Source organism: Garra rufa, chromosome 15, assembly GCF_049309525.1.
Source record: "Garra rufa chromosome 15, GarRuf1.0, whole genome shotgun sequence".
NCBI lineage: Eukaryota > Metazoa > Chordata > Actinopteri > Cypriniformes > Cyprinidae > Garra > Garra rufa.
The window spans coordinates 23,475,018-23,497,731 of record NC_133375.1 but is presented as its reverse complement, the minus strand read 5'-3'; the positions used below and the strand labels follow the sequence as shown (position 1 = coordinate 23,497,731).

Here is a 22,714-nt window from a genome sequence, read left to right as displayed (position 1 = left end):
TCACAATGGTACCATTTACTTGGGACGATGGTTTGTGTGTAACTTGTGTGCCATTTTTGTATGACAAATCATTTTTAGAGTAATTGTACATAAATAGTTTTAGCAAAACAAATATGATTATTTTTGAGAACCCTTTTACATGTATATACTTTACTGCAGGCGTTGCAATGACGAACGCTATGTAGTACAATAGTTTAGCGTTTATTATTTAATTTTCATAATTCACTAAACACCGCATAATCTAAAACACCTTCAACTATAAAACACTCTTGCTCTTAAGCCAAATGAAAACAAATAATTTACGGCATCTGGATGTACTGTAAGTCACTATTCTCTGCATTAGCACTGTTTTGAACTTGCTCTTTGAATGCTTTCTTGTTTACTAAATCTTTGGACTTACGAGTTGATCGGTTCAAAATGATGTAATCGCAAAAAAATGTTTCTTTTCATTTTAAGGCATTATTTTCGTTATAATGTACTGATTCACAATCTTAGTCAATATTTAATTATTATTCCAGTACTCTTATTGTGCCGAAAAAAAAAACCCCTGCTTTGGAAAGCACCTGCGTGAATGACACCGGTACGCTATATGCATACCGACCCACTTCGAGCACTGCTGAGATCTAATAAAACTGTTGTTAGTTTTTTTTTCTTCTGATGACTGTTTTTACAGCTAACTGAACAACATATCCCGGGCATATTGTATACTTGTTGTGAACAGTCTGGGAGTTTTGTTGATCTTCCTCTGGTAGTTGCGGCTGCTGTGACCATAGACTGAAACAGGTAGCGCGGACACAAAAATGGCGGCGATAAACTACAGTGACGTCACATGGAACCTACACTCAAAAAAATAATTCGGTCTAAAAATAAACTTTATGTAATTCAATTAAATGCTAATTTTCCATGTATTTGGATTACATAGTTTTAATATAAACATATTAATAAACTTAATGTGATTCATATGCATCAGTGATACGTGAATGAAACAGGTAAGGTTTATGTAATTATTCCCAGTGTTAAACAAGCACTGCTCAGTGTTCATGTGTTTCCACACTACAGAGTGTTCAAGTAGCATTGACACAGTGTTGGAGTTAATGAGATTATTATGTGATGATTGATCATTAATGATGAACACCTGCTGAATCATCAATGGAAAGAGAAACACAAGAACTACAGCTGACTGCAACCACAGCCTTAGAGGAAATCAACTCAAATAAAACAATACATTAAACCTCTCAAGATCTGATTCAACAACTCCACAAACAGATTGACCAGCTTCACTCATTACTAACCAGATTGACTTCTGTCAGACTTCTAGAGAAGCTCTTATTGAGAACTAACAAACGTGTAGATGTTTTGTTTCATGTGAAATCACCATCAATGAGAGCAGGGGTTCCTTTGGTTGGGATCTTGACCCGTCACATGCTGGTGTCAGTGTTGGTAGCTTTTATTGTGTAAATATAAAACACATAAAGCTTTGCCACCAAAGTCAAAGAAGAAAAAAAGTTAGTCAATCCTCCAGATTCTTTCAAAGCCCTGATTTGATGGGTGTAGTGTTGCTATTGCAGTCTCTATAGCTTCACAAGTAACTGTTTTTCATGAGACACAAAGATTAGATACTTTGTATTTCATTTTGTGCTCAAAATGTTGTCATCTGTATAACCTTTCAATCCAAAAACATCAAGAATTTGTATATGAATCTCAACAATATGTGTCATGTTGCAATGCATGCTGGGTACAAGTTTGGTAAAAGACCCTCCCATGTATCCCAGCATGCATTGCAACATAAACAATGCAGTGGAATTGTCAGATTATTTTTATTTTACACTTAATTGTTTTTATGCTTCCTTTTTTGTTGAGACTTTTTAATAGCTTGTTTTAAGATGTATAGAGATGTATCTGAACATTTTGTTGATTATCACCATTGTTGAGATTCATATGCTGATTCATGATGTCTGTGGTCTTTAGAAAGAAACAGATGAAAACTTTTAGCACACAAAGCATGATAAAATGATTCAGCTAATATGATTTATACAACACATAAATGTAAAGCTGTAAGTAGGCCTAATATTCAAGTAACACAACGTCCATCTATGCAACAAATAAATTTCAAAAGAAATTAACACACTAACAGATCCCCCTACTTTTTTTGTTTTTACACTTTGTTGGCCAAGCTCAATATGTTTGATTTAAGTTCAACAAAAGCTATCAGCACAACATTAAACCTAGCATGTGACAGGTCAAGAGCCCAACCAAAGGAAACCCTGCTCTCATTGATGGTGATTTCACATGAAACAAAACATCTACATGTCTGTTAATTCTCAATAAGAGCTTCTCTAGAAGTCTGACAGAAGTCAATCTGGTTAGTAGTGAGTGAAGCTGGTCAATCTGTTTGTGGAGTTGTTGAATCAGATCTTGAGAGGTTTAATGTATTGTTTTATTTGAGTTGATTTTCAGTTGATTTGAAGGCTGTGGCTGAAGTCAGCTGTAGTTCTTATGTTTCTCTTTCCATTGATGATTCAGCAGGTGTTCATCATTAATGATCAATCATCACATAATGATCTCATTAACTCCAACACTGTGTCAATGCTACTTGAACACTCTGTAGTGTGGAAACACATGAACACTGAGCAGTGCTTGTTTAACACTGGGAATAATTACATAAACCTTACCTGTTTCATTCACGTATCACTGATGCATATGAATCACATTAAGTTTATTAATATGTTTATATTAAAACTATGTAATCCAAATACATGGAAAATTAGCATTTAATTGAATTACATAAAGTTTATTTTTAGACCGAATTATTTTTTTGAGTGTATGGATTGAGAGCTCCATGAACCACGTGACCGTGCGGCGGCGAGATCAAAGCGTGTCGCAACTCTCTTTTTATATGGCTCTGAATCACGTGTTCCATCAAAGTACCGTGAGAGCAAAACGAGAGCAGCCGCAGAGGTCAGGCGCTGCAGCTGCTTAAAATCGGCTGCGAAAGCCTTGATGACGACACACTTTATTCTCATTGGTCAGATTATGTGACGACAAGAACGACGTGTGCTGCGTGTTTTTTCTTAAAAAAGTTCCTGTATGGAATCAATCTTTATATCGCACATCTAATATTCAAACAAAACATTAATGATGAAAATGAAGATTAGGCGATATGGTAAATATATACAGTAGTCAACATTCGAAGTGGATCAAAACCTTTCATCAAATTTGTCCTAAAACCAAAAAGAATACCTGTTCTTATCTTAGGACAACTTTTAATGAACTTTTTTGATCCACTTCGAATGTTAACTACTGTATTCTTCTTGTATAAGAGTAAAGTTTGGGGGGAAAAAATGGTCAACCAGAGGCCGTTTTTTTTTAATGGATGCTTTGCTTCACTACACTGAATAAACTGCTTATATTTGAAAAATGTCCTATAGCTAACTACAAAACCAAGATGCAAATAATAAACGTCATATTGCATTACATTAAAGTAACTCACGTACCTGATATGATCAACAAAAAAAGCAAAACGATTGTATAGAATAAATGATAGGGAAACGTTTTTCTTTTATTTATTTATCTTATGTAGTTTCATTTCTTTTTTTTCTTTATTCCTTTTTTGTGTATGTTTGGAATACAGTTTCATCCTCTATAAGTGTCCGACTTGACGGCCGTCTCTTTACTCCTCCCCCGACTGCAAGCGGCTGCTCTCGCCAGCCGGCGGCAGGCTAGTGTAGTGCATCTCGAACGCACCTATTCCGGAGGTCGAATCCTCTGTAGGATGTGTTTACGAAGTGTCCTTAACTTAGAACAAAAACGAGACGGCCTTCGTAGGACGGGAGGAAAGAAAAAAAGGACAGTTGGAAAATGAAACAGGATTTATCACGTTACTTTGCAAACAAATTTAGAGCATCGTTGCACTCTCACACTACTTAAATGAAGAAAAATTAGTTTTAAATTTGTAAAGTAATTTGAAAAAAAAAAATGCTTTTACTTGTTTTATTTTATTCAATGTTTCAAGAGCTGCAGCATATCTGTTAGAGAAAAAAATAGTAGGATATTAAGAACAACCTTATCCGTTTTTACCGATTTAAATGCAGAGGTGTAAAAAGTACTCAAAAATTTTACTCAAGTGAAAGTACAGATACTCAGTGAAAATTTACTCAATTAAAAGTACAAGTATCTGGCCCAAAACATACTTGAGTACAAGTAAAAAAAAAGCACAACTTTAAATTTTACTCAAGTATTGAAAAAGTAAAAGTACTTTTTTTTCCTGACAGACATACAGACATATGGTTAAAGGGAGAGAATGAAACAAAACGCAGTGGCACAGGTTAAACACGTATATCTAGTGCAACAACAACAATTAAAATGAAGCACATCAGGAAAAAAAATACAAGAAAAGGAGCTAAAAGGAAACTCCATCCTTTCCACTTTCATGCCATCCCATATGTGTCATGATCTGGGCTGTGGGGCCTCCCTCAGCCACTTGGGGTCGCTGTTTTCCCTTCCCTACACTGCACTTCCTGATTGCATTCACCTGTCTTTGTCATTAGCACTGATTCACTCACAGCTGTTCACTATTATCTGGTCTTTAAAAACTCTCACCTTTCACTCCTGCTTCATGGCTGCATTGTCTTCTGTCTCGTGTGTTCTGTGTTCCTGTTATCCTGGCCTTGGTTTTGTTTATCTAGTATTTGAGTTTATGTTATGTTCTGCCGTGTTGGCTTTTTGTTTGTTTGTTTATTGTTTTATTAATTAAAAATACTTACCTGCATTTGGACCCAGATCTCCTCCTTCTCATTCGTGACAGAATGCAGCCATCACTAATGGGTCCAGCAGGGAGGTATTTTTTTTTTGAGGAGGCGGCGTTCCCCCGCCTGGGGGCAGCGACCACCAGCTCTGTTCCCGACACGGCGGGGATGTCGTTCGAGGCGGCGTCGGCCAAGAGGTTCGAGTTCATCTACGCCTGCCTGGCGGCGATGGACACCCGCAGTGCCGAGGCTGCGCGGAAGCGCCCCTGCTTTGGGGGGGTGGAGACGCTCTTTCGCGGGGAGGTGGCGACAACCGCCATCTCTGTTCCGGAGGCGACCGCGCTCTCTGTTCCTGGCGCGGCGGTGACCGCTCTCGCTGTTCCTGATGCGGCGGTGACCGCTCTCGCTGTTCCTGACGCGGTGGTGACCGCTCTCGCTGTTCCTGATGCGGTGGTGACCGCTCTCGCTGTTCCTGATGCGGTGGTGACCGCTCTCGCTGTTCCTGATGCGGTGGTGACCGCTCTCGCTGTTCCTGATGCGGTGGTGACCGCTCTCGCTGTTCCTGATGCGGCGGTGACCGCTCTCGCTGTTCCTGATGCGGTGGTGACCGCTCTCGCTGTTCCTGATGCGGTGGTGACCGCTCTCGCTGTTCCTGATGCGGTGGTGACCGCTCTCGCTGTTCCTGATGCGGCGGTGACCGCTCTCGCTGTTCCTGATGCGGCGGTGACCGCTCTCGCTGTTCCTGACGCGGCGGTGACCGCTCTCGCTGTTCCTGACGCGGCGGTGACCGCTCTCGCTGTTCCTGACGCGGCGGTGACCGCTCTCGCTGTTCCTGACGCGGCGGTGACCGCTCTCGCTGTTCCTGATGCGGAGGTGACCGCTCTCGCTGTTCCTGACGCGGCGGTGACCGCTCTCGCTGTTCCTGATGCGGCGGTGACCGCTCTCGCTGTTCCTGACGCGGCGGTGACCGCTCTCGCTGTTCCTGATGCGGTGGTGACCGCTCTCGCTGTTCCTGATGCGGTGGTGACCGCTCTCGCTGTTCCTGACGCGGCGGTGACCGCTCTCGCTGTTCCTGATGCGGTGGTGACCGCTCTCGCTGTTCCTGACGCGGCGGTGACCGCTCTCGCTGTTCCTGATGCGGTGGTGACCGCTCTCGCTGTTCCTGATGCGGTGGTGACCGCTCTCGCTGTTCCTGATGCGGAGGTGACCGCTCTCGCTGTTCCTGACGCGGCGGTGACCGCTCTCGCTGTTCCTGATGCGGCGGTGACCGCTCTCGCTGTTCCTGATGCGGTGGTGACCGCTCTCGCTGTTCCTGATGCGGTGGTGACCGCTCTCGCTGTTCCTGATGCGGTGGTGACCGCTCTCGCTGTTCCTGACGCGGCGGTGACCGCTCTCGCTGTTCCTGATGCGGTGGTGACCGCTCTCGCTGTTCCTGACGCGGCGGTGACCGCTCTCGCTGTTCCTGATGCGGTGGTGACCGCTCTCGCTGTTCCTGATGCGGTGGTGACCGCTCTCGCTGTTCCTGATGCGGTGGTGACCGCTCTCGCTGTTCCTGATGCGGCGGTGACTGCGCTGCACCGGCCTGGCCCGCCGTCCCTCCCCCTGATTTGCCTTCCCCCGTTCCTCCACCCTCCAGACTTGTGGAACGTCTGGAGCAGTTCCGTGGGGAGGGGGTAGTTCCATGATCTGGGCTGTGGGGCCTCCCTCAGCCACTTGGGGTCGCTGTTTTCCCTTCCCTACACTGCACTTCCTGATTGCATTCACCTGTCTTTGTCATTAGCACTGATTCACTCACAGCTGTTCACTATTATCTGGTCTTTAAAATCTCTCACCTTTCACTCCTGCTTCATGGCTGCACTGTGTTCCTGTTATCCTGGCCTTGGTTTTGTTTATCTAGTATTTGAGTTTGTTATGTTCTGCCGTGTTGGCTTTTTGTTTGTTTGTTTGTTTATTGTTTTATTAATTAAAAATACTTACCTGCATTTGGACCCAGATCTCCTCCTTCTCATTCGTGACAATATGACTTTCATTTATCAGATGAACACAAACTAAGTGTTTTAGAAAAATCATCTTTTAACACAAGTGTATGGGACATCCAAAAATGATACTTAAACTATACACAAAGTGAAAATGACAGTAATTTATGCAACCCCTGTTAATGAATCAGGTTCTTCTTAAGTGAAACTAAGAAGAATAAATACTAATATTTTAATCTTGACCGTCATGTTCACTTTGTGTGGTTTCTGAAGTGGTCCTGTCCCCTGCATTATATGGACTAAAAATCTTTGCTTGTGTTCATCTAAGAAAGAAAGTCATCAGGGATGACAGAGGTTCAGTAAATAGTGAGAGAAATGTCATTTTTAGGTAAACTATCCCATTGAAGAGCAAGATGTGATACAGAGGCTAGAAACATATTTCAGACAGAATACAAGAATGTGTTGAATTAATGAGGTGAGTCATAGAATTAAAACATAAAATATTAACATTTTGTAAGGCCACTTTTTTATGTTGTCTATTCAACGTCACTGTCTAAAAGGATAATTAATCATTTAATTGTTATTTGGGACATTTAGGTTTTTTTTCTCAGCAAATACTGATAAATAATTACCTGCGACTAATTAGATTAATTAATTAATGAGCAAATAATGTAATTATTAAGATATAAAAATATATTAATTCCTACTCAATGTGTCATATAATGACATATTGTAAATGCAACCTCCACTATCTGGTAAGAGCATGTCTTAACATGTATTACAATTAATTTAACATACAATTTTTATTTAAATACTTTTTTTTTTAGATTTGTAACATTTATAAAAAAAATCCCACAAAAATATTAATTGTATTTAAATTCTTATCACTGATTTCATTTGCACTCAATGTTGTGCATTCAGCTAATATATTACACAGCTAATGGCTCTATAAAAACAATGAACGAATAATGAATAAACATTTTTTTGGGGAAAACGCAATTTTGCTTCGTCAATATGCTTCCTCAGATTTGATGGTGAAGTTTTAAAGCCAGCCATTTATTTACCTGATAAAAGTCATAACTAAAGTAGCAATGTGCTTGATGCATGAAAATCCTGATCATTGATTGTCAGGTCAGGCATGCATGTTTGAGCTTCCATTTGCCATATTTAATGTGCATAGGATACGATAAAAATGTAATGTACTTTTCAAGATGAAATAAAATTGTAAGGAGTAAAAAGTACTGTTTTTTCTTCAGAAATGTAATCAAGTAAAAGTACAAGTAGTCCGTTTAATTTGTACTTGAGTAAAGTACAAATCCTCCGAAATAATACTTAAGTACAGTAATCAAGTAAAATTACTCAAGTATTTTACACCTCTGTTTAAATGATAAACACCACATCTTAGCTTGTGTGTACATCTGCCGGTGCCGGCATTTTTCAAATTAAGGACAGTTTACGGCGACGCAAAGAATTGTGGGTTATCTGTAGTAGCAAAGGATACATCTCATGCATCAGTCAAATGTGACCAAACACCTTAAGTGTAACTTTTATTCAATTAAATAATTGTAATATAAAGTTCAGTTCTATTTAGTTAATATTTTGAGGAGTTTTTTTTGTACTAAATAATATGTGCAATAATGATCCTGACGATTTAAAAGATAACATTTTCTAATATAGTATTTATATTACAGTTAGTGTGATATTTAAGGTAAAATACATTTGAATGTGTATTTGGACATGATCAAACACTCTCTTTTTTTATATGTTTTGATTTAACGATTTAATGTTAAATAAGAAAAAAAGTAATTTATTCGTGTTATTTTATGATATTCAAATATACAACATAACTGAATATTATAAAAGGCAAGCAAAAAATGGTATTTGACATAATAGAAAAGATGAAAATAGTGTTTAAAAAAACACAGTGAGAGAAAGATTGCAGAAAGACTAAAAACGTAAAAATATGACATCTAGTATTTGGTTATGGTCGCTATTATGGTGTTTCTCACGTTATCTAACTGCATTTACAGTATAACTGTTTATTTTTTAACAATAAACATTAACTACAACACGCTTTATAAAATACCACTACTGGCCAGTTTTCCGAGAGGTCAACTGATGCGTTAAAATGTAAAAAAAAAAAAAAAAAAAATGCAGTAATTTCTTAAAATTACCGGCGACAGTGCTTGAGAAACGCTGAAATGAATGGGCTTCTATGGAGGAACAATTCTATTGTTTGTTTGGAACTATTGGCCGCTCCATGACTTCCTATGTTGCTGCATCCCAATTCGCCTACTTATACTATGCACTAAAAGTATGTACTCTTTTTGTGAAGAAAAAGTACATACTTTTGAGTATGTAGCAGAATAGTAGGCAGGCTTTGGGACATACTACTTCGTCATAACTGCTTCTTTAATGGAGGCTCTATTGCTTAGTTACCTGAATCCTGTCACTGTTTAAACTGCCCTGTCAATCATTACAGTTAACATTATCTACATTTCGTTTAATTTGATTTCCTACCGTATTAGAGAGAAATGAAGAGGCACGTTCTTTCACGCGCCTCTTTCATGCCGACTTTGCTGTGTTTGCATAATTATGCCTTTAAACGTTAATGACCAAACCTATCATTATAAAAGTTCATAATGTTGCTGCACATGAAATATAACGCGGATAACATTAATAAAATATTTTTTATCAGGTTACAGACTGATTATTTATCACTCAAACCCATTTCTCTACCTGTCCGTTGGTCGCGCATATCCTCCATGTTTGTAGTTTTTTTTTTAACACTTTTTATGCGTGTTTGTAGTTCTAATCGAATCCTCGTTCACCGCGCAATGTGTTGTGGGCAATATTAGCCGTTAGAGTGTGCATTGATCCACACTTCGAATTCCGAAGTTAAGTAGTAGACCATCCGGGAATCTTTGGAATACTTTTTTAAACATACACATACTAATTCTAATTTCGAATACTATTTAGGACGGATAGTATGCAAATTGGGACGCAGCAACAGTGTTATCCCTGCGTCCCAATGTGCATACTATCCATCCTAAATTCTATGTGATAGTAGTAATTTTCAATACTATTTAGGGCAGATTGACTGGATAGTATGCACATTGGAACGAAGGGTTTGTCTTGGTATTGCGCAGGCGCACTGAAGGGGAAAAAGGGAAACTGAATTCCCCGGAACACCTGTTATACTTGAATTGATCAGACATGGCTATGATCAACCCACTGTCTGAGGCTGGCGGCTTGGTTGTTACTTTAAAAACTTATATTTAACGAAAGAAAAAAAATGCTCCAAACGTTTTTCTAAATTAAACTAATAAAAAACGAATCGAATTATAATCACTTTGCCATTACATACCATACATTCTACGTACAAACATATGCATGCAAAAACTGTGTCTGCTTTAAGCATTAAACGAACGCCACATCACAATCTTAATGATTATAATAGATTAAATGTAGCCAATCAGGAAACTGCGCTCACATGACGCGGAGGTTACTGTGTGACAGATATGCTCACAGCACAGGACAGCAACTGCTTGACGGGCTAAACCGGGGCTATAGCCCCCCTAGCCTCGGTGTAGCGCCGTCACTATCCTGCTCTGTAATGTCTCGCATGAAAAGTGTGACAACTTGTGTGAAACACAGCATGCATAGCAGCGCACTCGAGTGGTGAGATCGCGCTCCTGCATACAAAAAACAACAAAAAGAAATCTCAAGATCTCACTTTCAAAAACAAAACTGATAAGTGTTTCTTAAGTAACTGTATGTTTTATTGTGTTAATCATTTACAGTCTGATGCAACAATCCACAGAGAAAATACTCAGGGAATAATACAGTGTTCACGTCAACTTTGGCCTTCGACCTTTGACTTGTCCACAAAATGCAACTCACGCTTTTCCCCAATGTACAGAAATCCTACTATTTAATGGCACAAACACACAGAGCCTCTCTCACAATGAGACACACACATACACCCGCTCTTTGCTTACGCTCTCTCTCAAAAGCTGAGAAGCGTCACAAGTAGAAAGAAAATGAGATGAGTTTGAGACACAGTCTTTTTAAATGACCCAAATTGTTACTTTGAAATTGTGTTAGGTTAAGTCTTTAAATATATATTCGAAAGAAGGGAAAGAATTTCAAAATATACACACAAGGATGTTCTCATATTCTCAAAATGGACATTACACATGTAGGTCAGTTTTTATCACAAACCACCACAACACATTAGCTTATCGAGCCATAAATATATGCGGAAAACACCAGATAATCTTGCAGGACAGTTTTAAAACATGGTCTCTCCATTGTATAAAAAAAACGCTCATCAAGACGTTTTAAGTCATGCAAAAAAATAACCATTAAGTACAACTTTTAGAAAACTGATATAAATACTACCACATGATAATCCACCAGTTCCGCTCAAAACATTCTTACATCCATTTAAAATGAATCCGAATTGATTATTTTACAATGCCACGTTTCTCTCATCCCAGACGCAGCAGAAACCACAAATACCCACAAACACCAGAAGAGCGCGCTCAAACTCTCTCCTCCGCCGCCAGCACCATCCATTTACCTTGCGAATCACCATAGTGTCCAAAATACTGTACAACCTTTCAGTTTCTTCTATTTTGTCGTGGTGGACATCAAGTTACCACAATTTTAAAGTAGCGACCATGATTAAATTAGCCTATGGTATTTTTGTAGAACGCTATGTTACTCTGGTAAATGTTTAGAAATTGGTCTGACTCGCTCCTATTACCATTTCTTTCTTATTTATATATCTTAATATAAAATAAATTTGGCATCAAACGTTTGTAAACATGCATTTTACTGACAAATTCAACACTGCTATTTTCAAAAGATAGATAGAGTCAATGAAAAATGAATGGACCATTGGCTAGACTCGTTGAATGTGTTATATTAAATATTAATCTGAATTGTCAGAATGAGAGCTAAAGACAGTAGACAGAAAAAGGTAGCCTACTTTTTCTTGTTTCTTTTTTCAGAGTGGGCTTTGGATCAGTGTTTTCTGATTTAACCCATTATGTACTTGCATACATAATAAATTAGCTGTGGATTTACAGTATATGATGCTGACAGAACGCTTATTTTGTTTTTAAAACGTTGAACACACCTTATTTTTTCCCAATTTATTCTATTGTTTTGCTGCTTACTATTGCAAATTGGTGTCTTTCCATATTATTTGAATGTATTATCTTAATTATGATCACACTTGTTTGTAGTGCAAGCAGTTTTACCGTTTACTGCAGGTTGTTATTCTTCTAGTTATTTTCATACCGGACGTCTCACCCATAGGCTTACTTATGCGTTGAAGAGTAATGTAAATATGCTATAAAAAGCAGGTAAACCTTTTTTACACAGACACAAAACTTTTCTGATTTGATTTCAAAAGGTTAGTTATAAGTTTAGACCTAAAAATGTCTAAAAAAGAGTGTCTGTGTATATTTCCTCACCAGGTCATAATGCCCCTGCACATGAATGCTGCGTCCATTTCAGTCTCATACAACACATAATCAGAACACCTGAAACATAACTTAGTAACTCACAAGAACTGACCTTTACAGAACCGACAGAAATGTAAAACTCACTGACCTCTTTATGCTTGCAAGGTATATGAAAAACATTTACTGAAACACTCTTACAGTAGCTACAACCTTACCAGATCACAAATGTACAGTTTTTTCTCCTTTTTTTCTTTTGCTTGCTTAAAATGTTGTGTTTTAAGTCTTCAAGCAGTGAAAGAAGAGTGCTGATGCTCATCTGGAGCTGGTGAGTCAAGGGTCTGTGAGGTCTCGGTTTCAGGGCCAAAGTGAGAGAAGAATCTAATCTACAGAACACATGTTGCACAAACACCCATATGAAAACAGAAGAGTATGCATGAATTTACTCAATGTGTGTCCACGAGAGCGTGTTTACGCAGCGCATGCACATCTTTGTGTCTTCAATTTCCAATCAAAGCTTTCCTGTTACAATTCAAAAGGATTTTGGGGAGTTTGGGACCTCTTGAGTTTGTGTTAGTATTTAGATGGAGTGTGGGTTTCTGGATAACCATCAGGAGTAATAGATGCTGGCGGGAGTGGGATTGGGGTCGTGGGGGCACTAGATTGAGTCTTCAGGCTGGAGATGAGGGCAATAGCGTATATAGAGACTGATAACAGGCAGCGGAGTGTCGTCACAGGGGTAATAAGAAGCAGAAACAGGCGATAAACAGTCATTGAATGAGATGCTGTGTGAGAATCTGTCCACCTCCAGTGGTTTTTGCTCTTTCTTTCTGTCTCTCAGTCTCTTTTTTTACACTCCGTCTCATCCCTCGCTACTCTCCTGCGCTCCGTGGTGCTCTAGGGGCGGGTCTTCCGTCGTGCGTTCTGCGATTTCGCCCTTTCCTCACTTCCTTCAGGTGCTTCCACTTTTTAGAGTGCAGTGGGTCGTGAACCGGCGCCTCATTGGCTGGATCTGGAGAGCTCTTCCCTGATAGGCCGTGCTTGCGTGACCAAACTTGCTCGCAGATCTGGTCGACTGTGTTTAAGTTTGGGTGATCCACCAATTGCATGAAGTCCCTGTACCACAGCTTTTGATTGGTGGTCTGCCCGTGATTGGCGTGGGAGTGGGCGGGGCTGCGAGGGACAGGTGCTGAAGCGGCGGAGCCAGCCGAAGGCAAGATCTCCAGGGTGATCGCGAGGATGGTCTGGGTGAATCCGTGTTCCATTGCGTGACACTGATACACGCCACCATCTCTACGCGCGGCCCGCCTTAGCAACAGGCCTCGCTCAGTGTGCAAAACTCTGTCATCTAGACGAACCTGTAATTACACACACATACACAAAAATGCATCAAGTATCAGTTATAACCGCACTGATAGGAGAGAGAAAATGAAAGTCATTCATTTAAACAAAGACCCACATTTATCATCTGTTATCAATGCTGTCTATATCCGTCTTTCTCATAATAACCCCACATATCTGCCCCAGCCTGTCTCTCACCTCCTCCCGTGGGTTTTCCGGGTGCTTCTGATAGGTCCATGTAATCTGGGCCTGTAGTGATTTCGGGATGCATTCCAGGAAGGAGCTGCTTCCATCCACAGCGTACAGCCTCTTCTCCAGGACTCGCTGCTTCTGATGGTCTTGAAAACATTGCAATGTACAGTATAAGACATTTAGATAAGGCATTAGACAATCTAGTAACACATATTAAATTGAACACTGAATTTTATGAACTGCATAAGGTCAATAATGTGTATAATGCACGGATATTACACTTTTTGAATATGCTATGAAAACTAAAATCAATAGTTGTTAATGCTATGGAAAGTGGATTTATACATTAGCAGCATTGTTGTGAACAGTGGGTATTTGTAAATTTTGCAATTGAAGCTGACATAAATGAATTCTAGGTTGTAATTTACTTTAAGTTTGAGAAGATGTTATGCAACCCTTTTTATATTGGCTTTTTCATTTAGCATTTTATATTTTATTACATAGACTACTGCTCAAACATTTGTGGAAGTCGAAGACTTTTTACATTTTTTGAAAGAAGAATACTGACTTATGTTCACCATAAATGCACTTATTTGATCAAATATACAGTCAAAGAGTGATGTTATGAAATATTATTGCTATTTAAAAGGTAAACGTTTTTGAACAGTACGACTTTTAATGTTTTTTTTTTTTTTTTTTTGGTGAGCAGAAGACCCTTCTGCTCACCAAGCCTGCATTTATTTGATTCAAAGTACAGAAAAAAACAGTAAATGTTTGAAATATTTTTACTATTTAATATTTCAATTTGAATATATTTTAAAATGTAATTTTTTTTCATGTGATTTCAAAGCTGAACTTTTAGCATCATTACTCCAGTCACACAATCCTTTAGAAAGCATACTAATATTCTGATTTGCTAATGTACTATTATTATGTTGAAAGAATTTTTTTGAATGACATACCCCCGGTTTCACAGACAAGGCTTAAGCCTAGTTCTAGACTAAAATGTAAGTCTGAGTTGTTTCAACTGAAATAAAATTGCACTGTTTGATCTTAAAATATATCAGTGCCTTTGTTTTGTCTTAAAATACACACCAGTAATGTTTTTTTGCAAGCATGTTTATAAAAAATTACTTAATTGTCCTAATTGAACTTAGCCTAAGCCCTGTCTGTGAAACCGAGCCAGAGTGTATGTTACAAAAGCTTTTTTATTTCAGATAAAAGCTGATCTTTGGATCTTTCTACACATCAAAGAATTTTTTAAAATGTTTAAAATATCGATGATAATAATAATAATAAAAAAATGTTTCTTGAACAGCAAATCAGCATATTAGAATGATTTCTGAAGGTTCATGTGACACTGAAGATTGGAGTAATGCTGAAAATTTAGCTTTGATCACAGAAATAAATTACATTTTAAAATATATTCAAATAGAAAGCAGTTATTTTAAATAGTAAAAATATTTCACATTTTTTTTGCTGCTTTTGCTGTATTTTGGATCAAATAAATGCAGGCTTAGTGAGCAGAAAATAATTCTTTAAAAACATTACAAATTTTACTGTTCAAAAACTTTTAACTGGTAGTGTATTTTAAATAAAATTTTAATTTAAAGGTATATTTGTCACTTTTTTTTTATCTCTGATACTTGTAGGCAGACTTATGGCCCACCAAATTCGAACCACTGCTTAAATTCACATTGTGACTGAATAACTGTGCAGTAGTGAGAACAGAGAAATGGCTCCTCCTCAAGGCTGACAGAGGTACTGTAGTATTACCTCCTGAGCAGAGTGTATTAGGATCCCCATTCCTCACATCCTGACGCCGGAACCTCCTACACACATAAATACACATACACACAAACATATTAAAAAAGCCTTAGCATAACATACAATGACTGTGAAATGCAGTGGAGTCCAATAGTCAGAGACCAGTAGTACAATGTCTCTGCTTTGTATCCCTGATTTTCTATGTGGTCAAAATTTTAGACTCCATTGTACAATGTGTTTAAATAATGCTGTACCGTTTTGTGTTTGGCAGGTAGCGTGTGCAGGTGTGTCCATCCCAGGCGCAGTATGGATCTCGAGCCAGGCAGCACTCGGCACATGCTTTACCATACATACTGCAGCGGTGCAGAGGCACCTGGACAACACCTGTGTCTGAGCCAACGTACAGCTGTTGCTGTAAAGAGAGGTAATAATCACATGATTTATTAGCACACTGCTTTCATGTGTTTCTGTAATTCTGTTTAAAAATATTTTTGTTTTTTACAAAGACTTCTTACCCGTTTAGAGGAAATCTGCATACTGATAATAGATGAAGAATCCTGCAACAAGAACACAGGAGTTGGTTTTACAGATGTATGAATTTAAATTTAAGGCTATTATCTTTAAATGTAAACTAACTTAAACAGCTTAAACATTTTTACAATTTATTAAATTTTTTTAAATATTTTTCCATATGAGGACATCACAAAATGGAGGTTTTAGCTCATATCTGTTCACAAATTTATCCTCAAAATAAACACACATGCACACACACACATTCCTCTCACCTTAAAGACATGAAGCTCCTCTAGCAGAAGCTCTGTGTTACTCCAGCTTCCTTTGGGCACAGAGATCACCTTCAGCACAGAGCCGACATCTGCAGAGAGACACAGAGAGGCTTTAACTAGAACCACAACCAGTTAAGAGAGTTTAGTCTAGAAGGTTTTGCCAATATTAAGTTAATATTGTACCTGTGCCGATAAACATTACATCGTAGTGTCCATCAGCTGCGTTGACACGGTCTACAGTAATCTGGGTGAAGCTGTATGGTATTCCGGTACGCAGGAACAACGGCCGGCCTCCCAGTGGAGTGACGGGATTAAACATTAACGGATGGTGCCTTGCAAACTGGATTACGTTATCAGGGAAACCTTTAGTGGACTCAAAACTGCCGAATGTTTTACTGGGACACTGAGGAAGAGAGAAAGAGATATCTGTAGAATCCGGAAACACGTTTATCTGTTTACATGTTATCAACAGTCTACACAGGTCAGCAAGTCCAAACCGTATAAACAGTTAATGACAAATCTACATATACTTTTATTTTTCTAACATTCACACAACATTTATATTTCTACAAACTTGCATTGAAATTGCTTCAGTGTTTTTATATGTTTACACTACTGTTCATGAAAAAACGTATAAGGAAACTATTCTTACCATGCCTGGCCGTGGGTACGGCACTTTTCCCTGGAATGGAACCCATTGATAATTAGGTCCCTCTTTATGGGCAAAAGGTCCTAAAAATGCCCGGCGAATGTCATTCATGGTGTAGAGACACACTGCAGAGCCTTGGAATACGCTACTGTAAGACACAAACACAAACACAATATGGTAGGGTGATAAAATATTCACAAAAATGCTGAGTTTAGGTACTGTGGCCTACCTTTTCTTATTAAAATGCCCAGTTGAACTAAATTAACCCAATGTTCAATGTTTTAATTGAAATAGTTTAAAATAGAGTGATGATGTATGGCAAATCCATTGTTTAAATCTTAAAGGCACAATTCACACAAAATTAAAATTCTGTCGTCATGCCATTTTTGTATGCCAAAAAAAGGAGATAATTTGAATAACCTTTAAAATAAAATAAAATAAATAACATAAATTAAATTAAATTAATTAAATAAAATGAAATAAAAATGAAAAATTATAAAATGAAATAATAAAATAAAATGAAATGAAAATAAAAATAATTGAAAAAATATTTAAATAAATAAAATAAAACAATTGAAATAAAAAATAAATGAAATATAATAAATAAAGTAATAAAATGAAATGAAATAATAAAAATAAAAATAATTAAATATAAAATGAAATAGTAAAATAAAATAATTAAAATAAAATAAATAATTGAAAAAATACAAATAAATAAAATAAAAAATATATACAATAAAATAAATGAAATAAAAATAAAGTAATAAAATATAAAATAAATGAAATAAAATAAAAAATATATACAATAAAATAAATGAAATAAAAATAAAGTAATAAAATATAAAATAAATGAAATAAAATAAAAAATAAATGAAATAAAATAAAATAAAATAAATGAAATAAAATAAAATAAATGAAATATAAAATAAATAAAAAATTATAAAACAATAAATAAAATAAAATATACAATAAAAATAAATAAAATAAAAATAAAATAATAAAATATAAAATAAAATAATAAAATATAAAGTAAAACAACTGAAATAAAAATAAATGTAATAAAAAATAAGAAATATAAAATAAAATAAATGAAATATAAAATAAAAAATAAATTATAAAATAAAAAATAAATTAAATTAAATTAAAAAACAAATGATATAAAAATAAAATAAAAACAATAATAATATAAAATGAAATAAATAAAATAATTGAAATAAATAAAAAAATGAAACAAATAAATGAAATTAAAAAATGAAATAAAAATAAACTAACATTAAATATATTTGCTATATATTTAATTTTGTGTTCCAAAAAACAGTCATAGAGGTTTGGAATGGCATGAAGATTAGAAAACAATCACAGAATTTATCTTTTGGGGTGAGCTAAGCCTTTAATCCACACCCTTTGATGAACTCTGACCTTGAGGTGGTAAAGACGGTGTAGATCAGCGGGTTCTTTCGGTCACGGGTCTGCAGCAGGAACACATCCCCTAAAGGTCCGGACAAAGGTCAGACAGCAATGAAGTGCAATTGTCAGTTATAACAGCATATTTAAGCCTAGTGTCAGTGTGTGTGTGTGAGAGAGAGTTCTTACTAAGTTCATCAAAATGCGTTTCAGTGCCATCGTTGCCTGGTACAGAACACACAAGACGAGCCTTTAGAAATGTTGTCCACTTATTTACTAGACTGCGCTGTCCTCCCATATCATTCTGTAACCAAATAAAAAACACTTTAATTTAAAATCAAAATGATAAACTGCAGCCAATGGCCATTAGGCTTATATAAAACAGAGCTGATAAATCCTGCTCCTAACCCTGCACAGCTGACCAATCCGCGAATATGTAACCTTCCCAAATCCCTGAGCTTCTACAGCAGTTTCTCTGAAGAAGAAGAAGACTTTATCATCGTCAGGATTCTCACTCTCTGGAACACCAAATGCCGCAATAAACTTGGGCTCTGAAACACAGCATTATCACAGGGCTCATTGTCAGTATACAAAAACAGAAAAACAAAGATGGCTCGATGACAAATAAGAAAAGGAAAAAAGAAAACTTTAAAACATTTTGTCGAAGATACTCTGTCATTCATATACACACCATTGAGCCAACGAGAATCGTGCTGTTCTGTTCGTATGGAGGGTCTTTGTCCCATACTGCGAAAGATTGTAAAGTCCCGACCCATCAAATCAGTGGCTACACCTGCATAAAGCTCATCACCTATGTAATGATGTAGAAATGGATACTATTTAGACATCATGTAACAGCATCCAAAATGAGACACAAAGCTGAACAGTGGCAACTAACCAATTAGAACAGATGCTGATGTGTGGCGTGGGTCATATGGACTCTTTCCTTTTCCATCTTCTACCATAGAGGGATCGATTCTAAACACATGATCCTAACAGAGACAAAGGAAAATTAAGCAGTGCATTTGGCCAACTGAAAGTCAGACTGGGGCCGTATATTACTAACTGATTCACACGCATCCAAATGCTCACACACTTACCTCTATCTTCTGTCCCACCTCCACATAAGCACAGGTGGGGTGGAAAGCCCCCGTCCCACAGGCGTACAGGTGAGTCCGATTAAAGTGGTGTAGCACCTTCACATAGTTTACGCAGTCCGTCTGCAACACAAACACACACACAAATCAATTTTATGAAGGACATATTTTACATATTTTCACCAGTTCATCTGTCAGGCAGGGAGACTGTCAACATCTGGATTGACTATCAATAGTTCAGAGCCAAAGGCAGACATGAAAACATGCACATATATTTTCAACTTGTCTCTTAAGGGACCTCATATGGGGTGGATCAGAAACGAAACGTCATTGTGTTACGTATCCTTGACGACAGTCTGACACGAGCGCTGACCTTTCCCTGCTCGCTGTGATCCCGGAAACCTCTGTAATCTCTTCATACATAAAAACAAAGACACGTTGACTGTTCAGCTGACACACATGGACACATACAGTCTCTCTGTTTCTCTTTTCCTTTGTGAATGTGCTCGCTGGAGCATGCCACATTTCTCAGAGTGCCTGGAATCACTACGACAACATGAGGGAACACGAGCATCCGGATTCCAGGGTAGAGCAAGAGGATGCAGGGATAGAGAGGAAAAGAGAGGGATGTAGAAGAGAAATGATGAGGAGGCATGACATGAGACATGAAAGGACGAGATGAGACAAAGGTGAGGTGGGAGGATATAGCCAAAAAAGATTTGAGACAAGAAGAGACAGCAACAGGCAATCAGAGGTAACCATGGATAGCTAGAGAGGAGACTAGATGAGAGGACTGGAGAAAAGACAAGAGGAGAACTTAAGTCAAGACAACCAGAGAAGAGACTAAACAAGGCTAGACTAGAGAAACAAGAAAAGAAGACCAAAGCAAGACAAGAAGAAGAAAGAAAAGAGACGACTTGAGAAAGAAAAGATAACCAGAGAAGATCTAAGACAAGATGAGACAAAGAAAGACAGCAAGAAAGAAGAGATTAGACAAGAGAACTAGTGAATAGACAAGATGAAACAATAAGAGAAGACTAAAGACAAAAACAGACAAAAGTCATGAAGAGACAAACCAGAGACAATATGACCATAGACAGCAAAAGACTAGAAATGAGTAGAGAAGAGGAATGACAAGACAAAACAAGAAAATATGAGAAGAGAATAGATGAGAAGACCAACGTTAAGAAGACTAGAGAAGACTCAAAATAAGTGATGAGAAAAGACAACAGAAGTCAACCAGATTTAGTATGAGAGGAGAAGACATGAGACATGAATGCATGACAGGAGACATGAAAGGACGAGATGAGACAAAGGTGAGGTGGGAGGATATAACTAGAGAACAGAAGATGTGAGATGAAATTAGACAAGAAGAGACAGCAAGAAACAATCAGAGTTAACCATAGACAGCAAGAAAAGAGATTAGACGAGAAGACTAGAGAAAAGACAAGATGAAACAAGAGTGAAAGGCCAAAGACAAGACCAGAAAAGTGGAGAAGTCAAGAAGGGACAACCAGAGACAAAATGTCCAAAGGCAAGAGAAGAGAGAAGAAGACTCAAAACAAGTGACGAGAAAAGACTAGAGAAACAAGAAAAGAAGACCAAAGCAAGACAAGAAGAGATGAGAAGAGAAGAAACAACAAGAAGAGAAAAGATGACCAGAGAAGATCTGAGACAAGATGAGACAAAGAAAGACAGCAACAAAGAAGAGATTAGACGAGAGAATTAGTTAAGAAACAATACAATACAATACAATTCAATACAATACAATAAGAGAAGGCTAAAGACAAAACCAGAGAAGATAAGTCATGAAGACTCAAACCAGAGACAAGATGACCAAAAACAACAAGAAAAGAGACTACATGAGATGACTAGAGAAGAGGAGTGACAAGACGAAACGAGAAGAGAATAGATGAGAAGACCAAAGTTGAGAAGACTAGACCCAAGACGAGATGAGAAAAGACAGCAAAAGTCAACCAGATTCAATATGAGAAGACATGAGACAACCTATGTGAGGCATGAAAAGATGAGATGAGACAAAGGTGAGGCGGGAGGATATAAACAGAGAAGAGAAGATTTGAGACAAAATCAGACAAGACGAAACAGCAACAGACAACCAGAGATTTTCACATACAGAGAGAGAAGAGACTAGATGAGAGGACGAGAGAAAGACAAGATGAAACCTGACTAAAAGGCCAAAGACGGAACCAGAGAAGACTTAATACAAGGTGAGACAACCAGAGACAAGATGACCAAGGACAACAAGAGAAAAGATATAATGTATATGATATGCCTGTATAACTTGTTCACCGTTTATTGCTTTGGCAACATTGTGCTATTCCACAGTCATGCCAATAAAGCTCAGTTGAATTGAATTGAATTGAATTGAAAAGACTTGAGAAACAGTAAGTCCAAAGCAAGACAAGGAGAAGAGAGAAGAGACAACTTGAGACAGAAAGAGAAAAGAGGACCAGAGAAGATTTGAGACAAGATGAGAAAGAAAGACAGCAACAAAGAAGAGTTCAGACAAGAGTATTAGTGAAGAGACAAGAGAAGATTAAGCAATAAGAGAAGGCTAAAGACAAAACCAAGGAAGATAATTGATGAAGACTCAAACCAGAAATGAGATGACCAGAGACAACAAGAAAAGAGACTACACAAGATGACTAGAGAAGAGGAGTGACAAGACAAAACAAGAAGAGATGAGAAATTGAGATGACGAGATGAGAAAAGACAACAAAAGTCAACCAGATGCAATAAGAGAAGAGATGAGAAGGGACAAGACGAGATGAGACAAGAAGAGGCAACAATGGTCAACCAGATTTGAGATGACAAGAGACAAGACGAGACAAGATGAGACCAGATGAGATAACAATGGTCAACCAGTTTTCAAGAAGAGATGAGACAAGACAAGATGAGACGAGATGGGACAACAATGGTCAACCAGATTCAAAAAGAGTAGGAAAGAGAAGAGACAAGAAGAGATGAGACGAGACAACAGTGGTCAACTAGATTCAAGAAGAGAAGAGAAGAGAAGAGAAGAGAAGAGAAGAGAAGAGAAGAGATGAGATAAGACAAGACAACAATGGTCAACCAGATTCAAGAAGAGACGAGATGAGACAACAATGGTCAAGAAGAGAAGAGAAGAGAAGAGAAGAGAAGAGAAGAGAAGAGAAGAGAAGAGAAGAGAAGAGAAGAGGGTCTCCTCTCAGGGTCTCTTCAGTTTCAGTAGCAGATGTTCCTGCTGTTTGGACTGTAATTATGCCTCACTTCATCTTCTCTTT

General features: G+C 37.8%; 1 protein-coding gene across 1 annotated transcript in view; it reads right to left on the bottom strand.

The window, feature by feature from the left end:
- Nucleotides 1-10,479: 10,479 nt before the first annotated feature.
- The window catches only part of sema3b (sema domain, immunoglobulin domain (Ig), short basic domain, secreted, (semaphorin) 3B), a 52,437-nt gene continuing 40,202 nt past the window's right edge, over nucleotides 10,480-22,714 (bottom strand). Inside the window, exons 5-18 of the mRNA XM_073818519.1 lie at nucleotides 19,434-19,553; nucleotides 19,232-19,325; nucleotides 19,025-19,144; nucleotides 18,742-18,884; nucleotides 18,523-18,637; nucleotides 18,349-18,418; nucleotides 16,933-17,077; nucleotides 16,464-16,683; nucleotides 16,281-16,369; nucleotides 16,011-16,052; nucleotides 15,750-15,907; nucleotides 15,505-15,560; nucleotides 13,735-13,874; nucleotides 10,480-13,553 (exon numbers count right to left, since the gene is read on the bottom strand). Coding sequence (XP_073674620.1) covers nucleotides 13,068-13,553; nucleotides 13,735-13,874; nucleotides 15,505-15,560; nucleotides 15,750-15,907; nucleotides 16,011-16,052; nucleotides 16,281-16,369; nucleotides 16,464-16,683; nucleotides 16,933-17,077; nucleotides 18,349-18,418; nucleotides 18,523-18,637; nucleotides 18,742-18,884; nucleotides 19,025-19,144; nucleotides 19,232-19,325; nucleotides 19,434-19,553 — 1,998 coding nt within the window. The 3' untranslated portion in view covers nucleotides 10,480-13,067. The remainder of the gene's footprint in view (nucleotides 13,554-13,734; nucleotides 13,875-15,504; nucleotides 15,561-15,749; nucleotides 15,908-16,010; nucleotides 16,053-16,280; nucleotides 16,370-16,463; nucleotides 16,684-16,932; nucleotides 17,078-18,348; nucleotides 18,419-18,522; nucleotides 18,638-18,741; nucleotides 18,885-19,024; nucleotides 19,145-19,231; nucleotides 19,326-19,433; nucleotides 19,554-22,714) is intronic.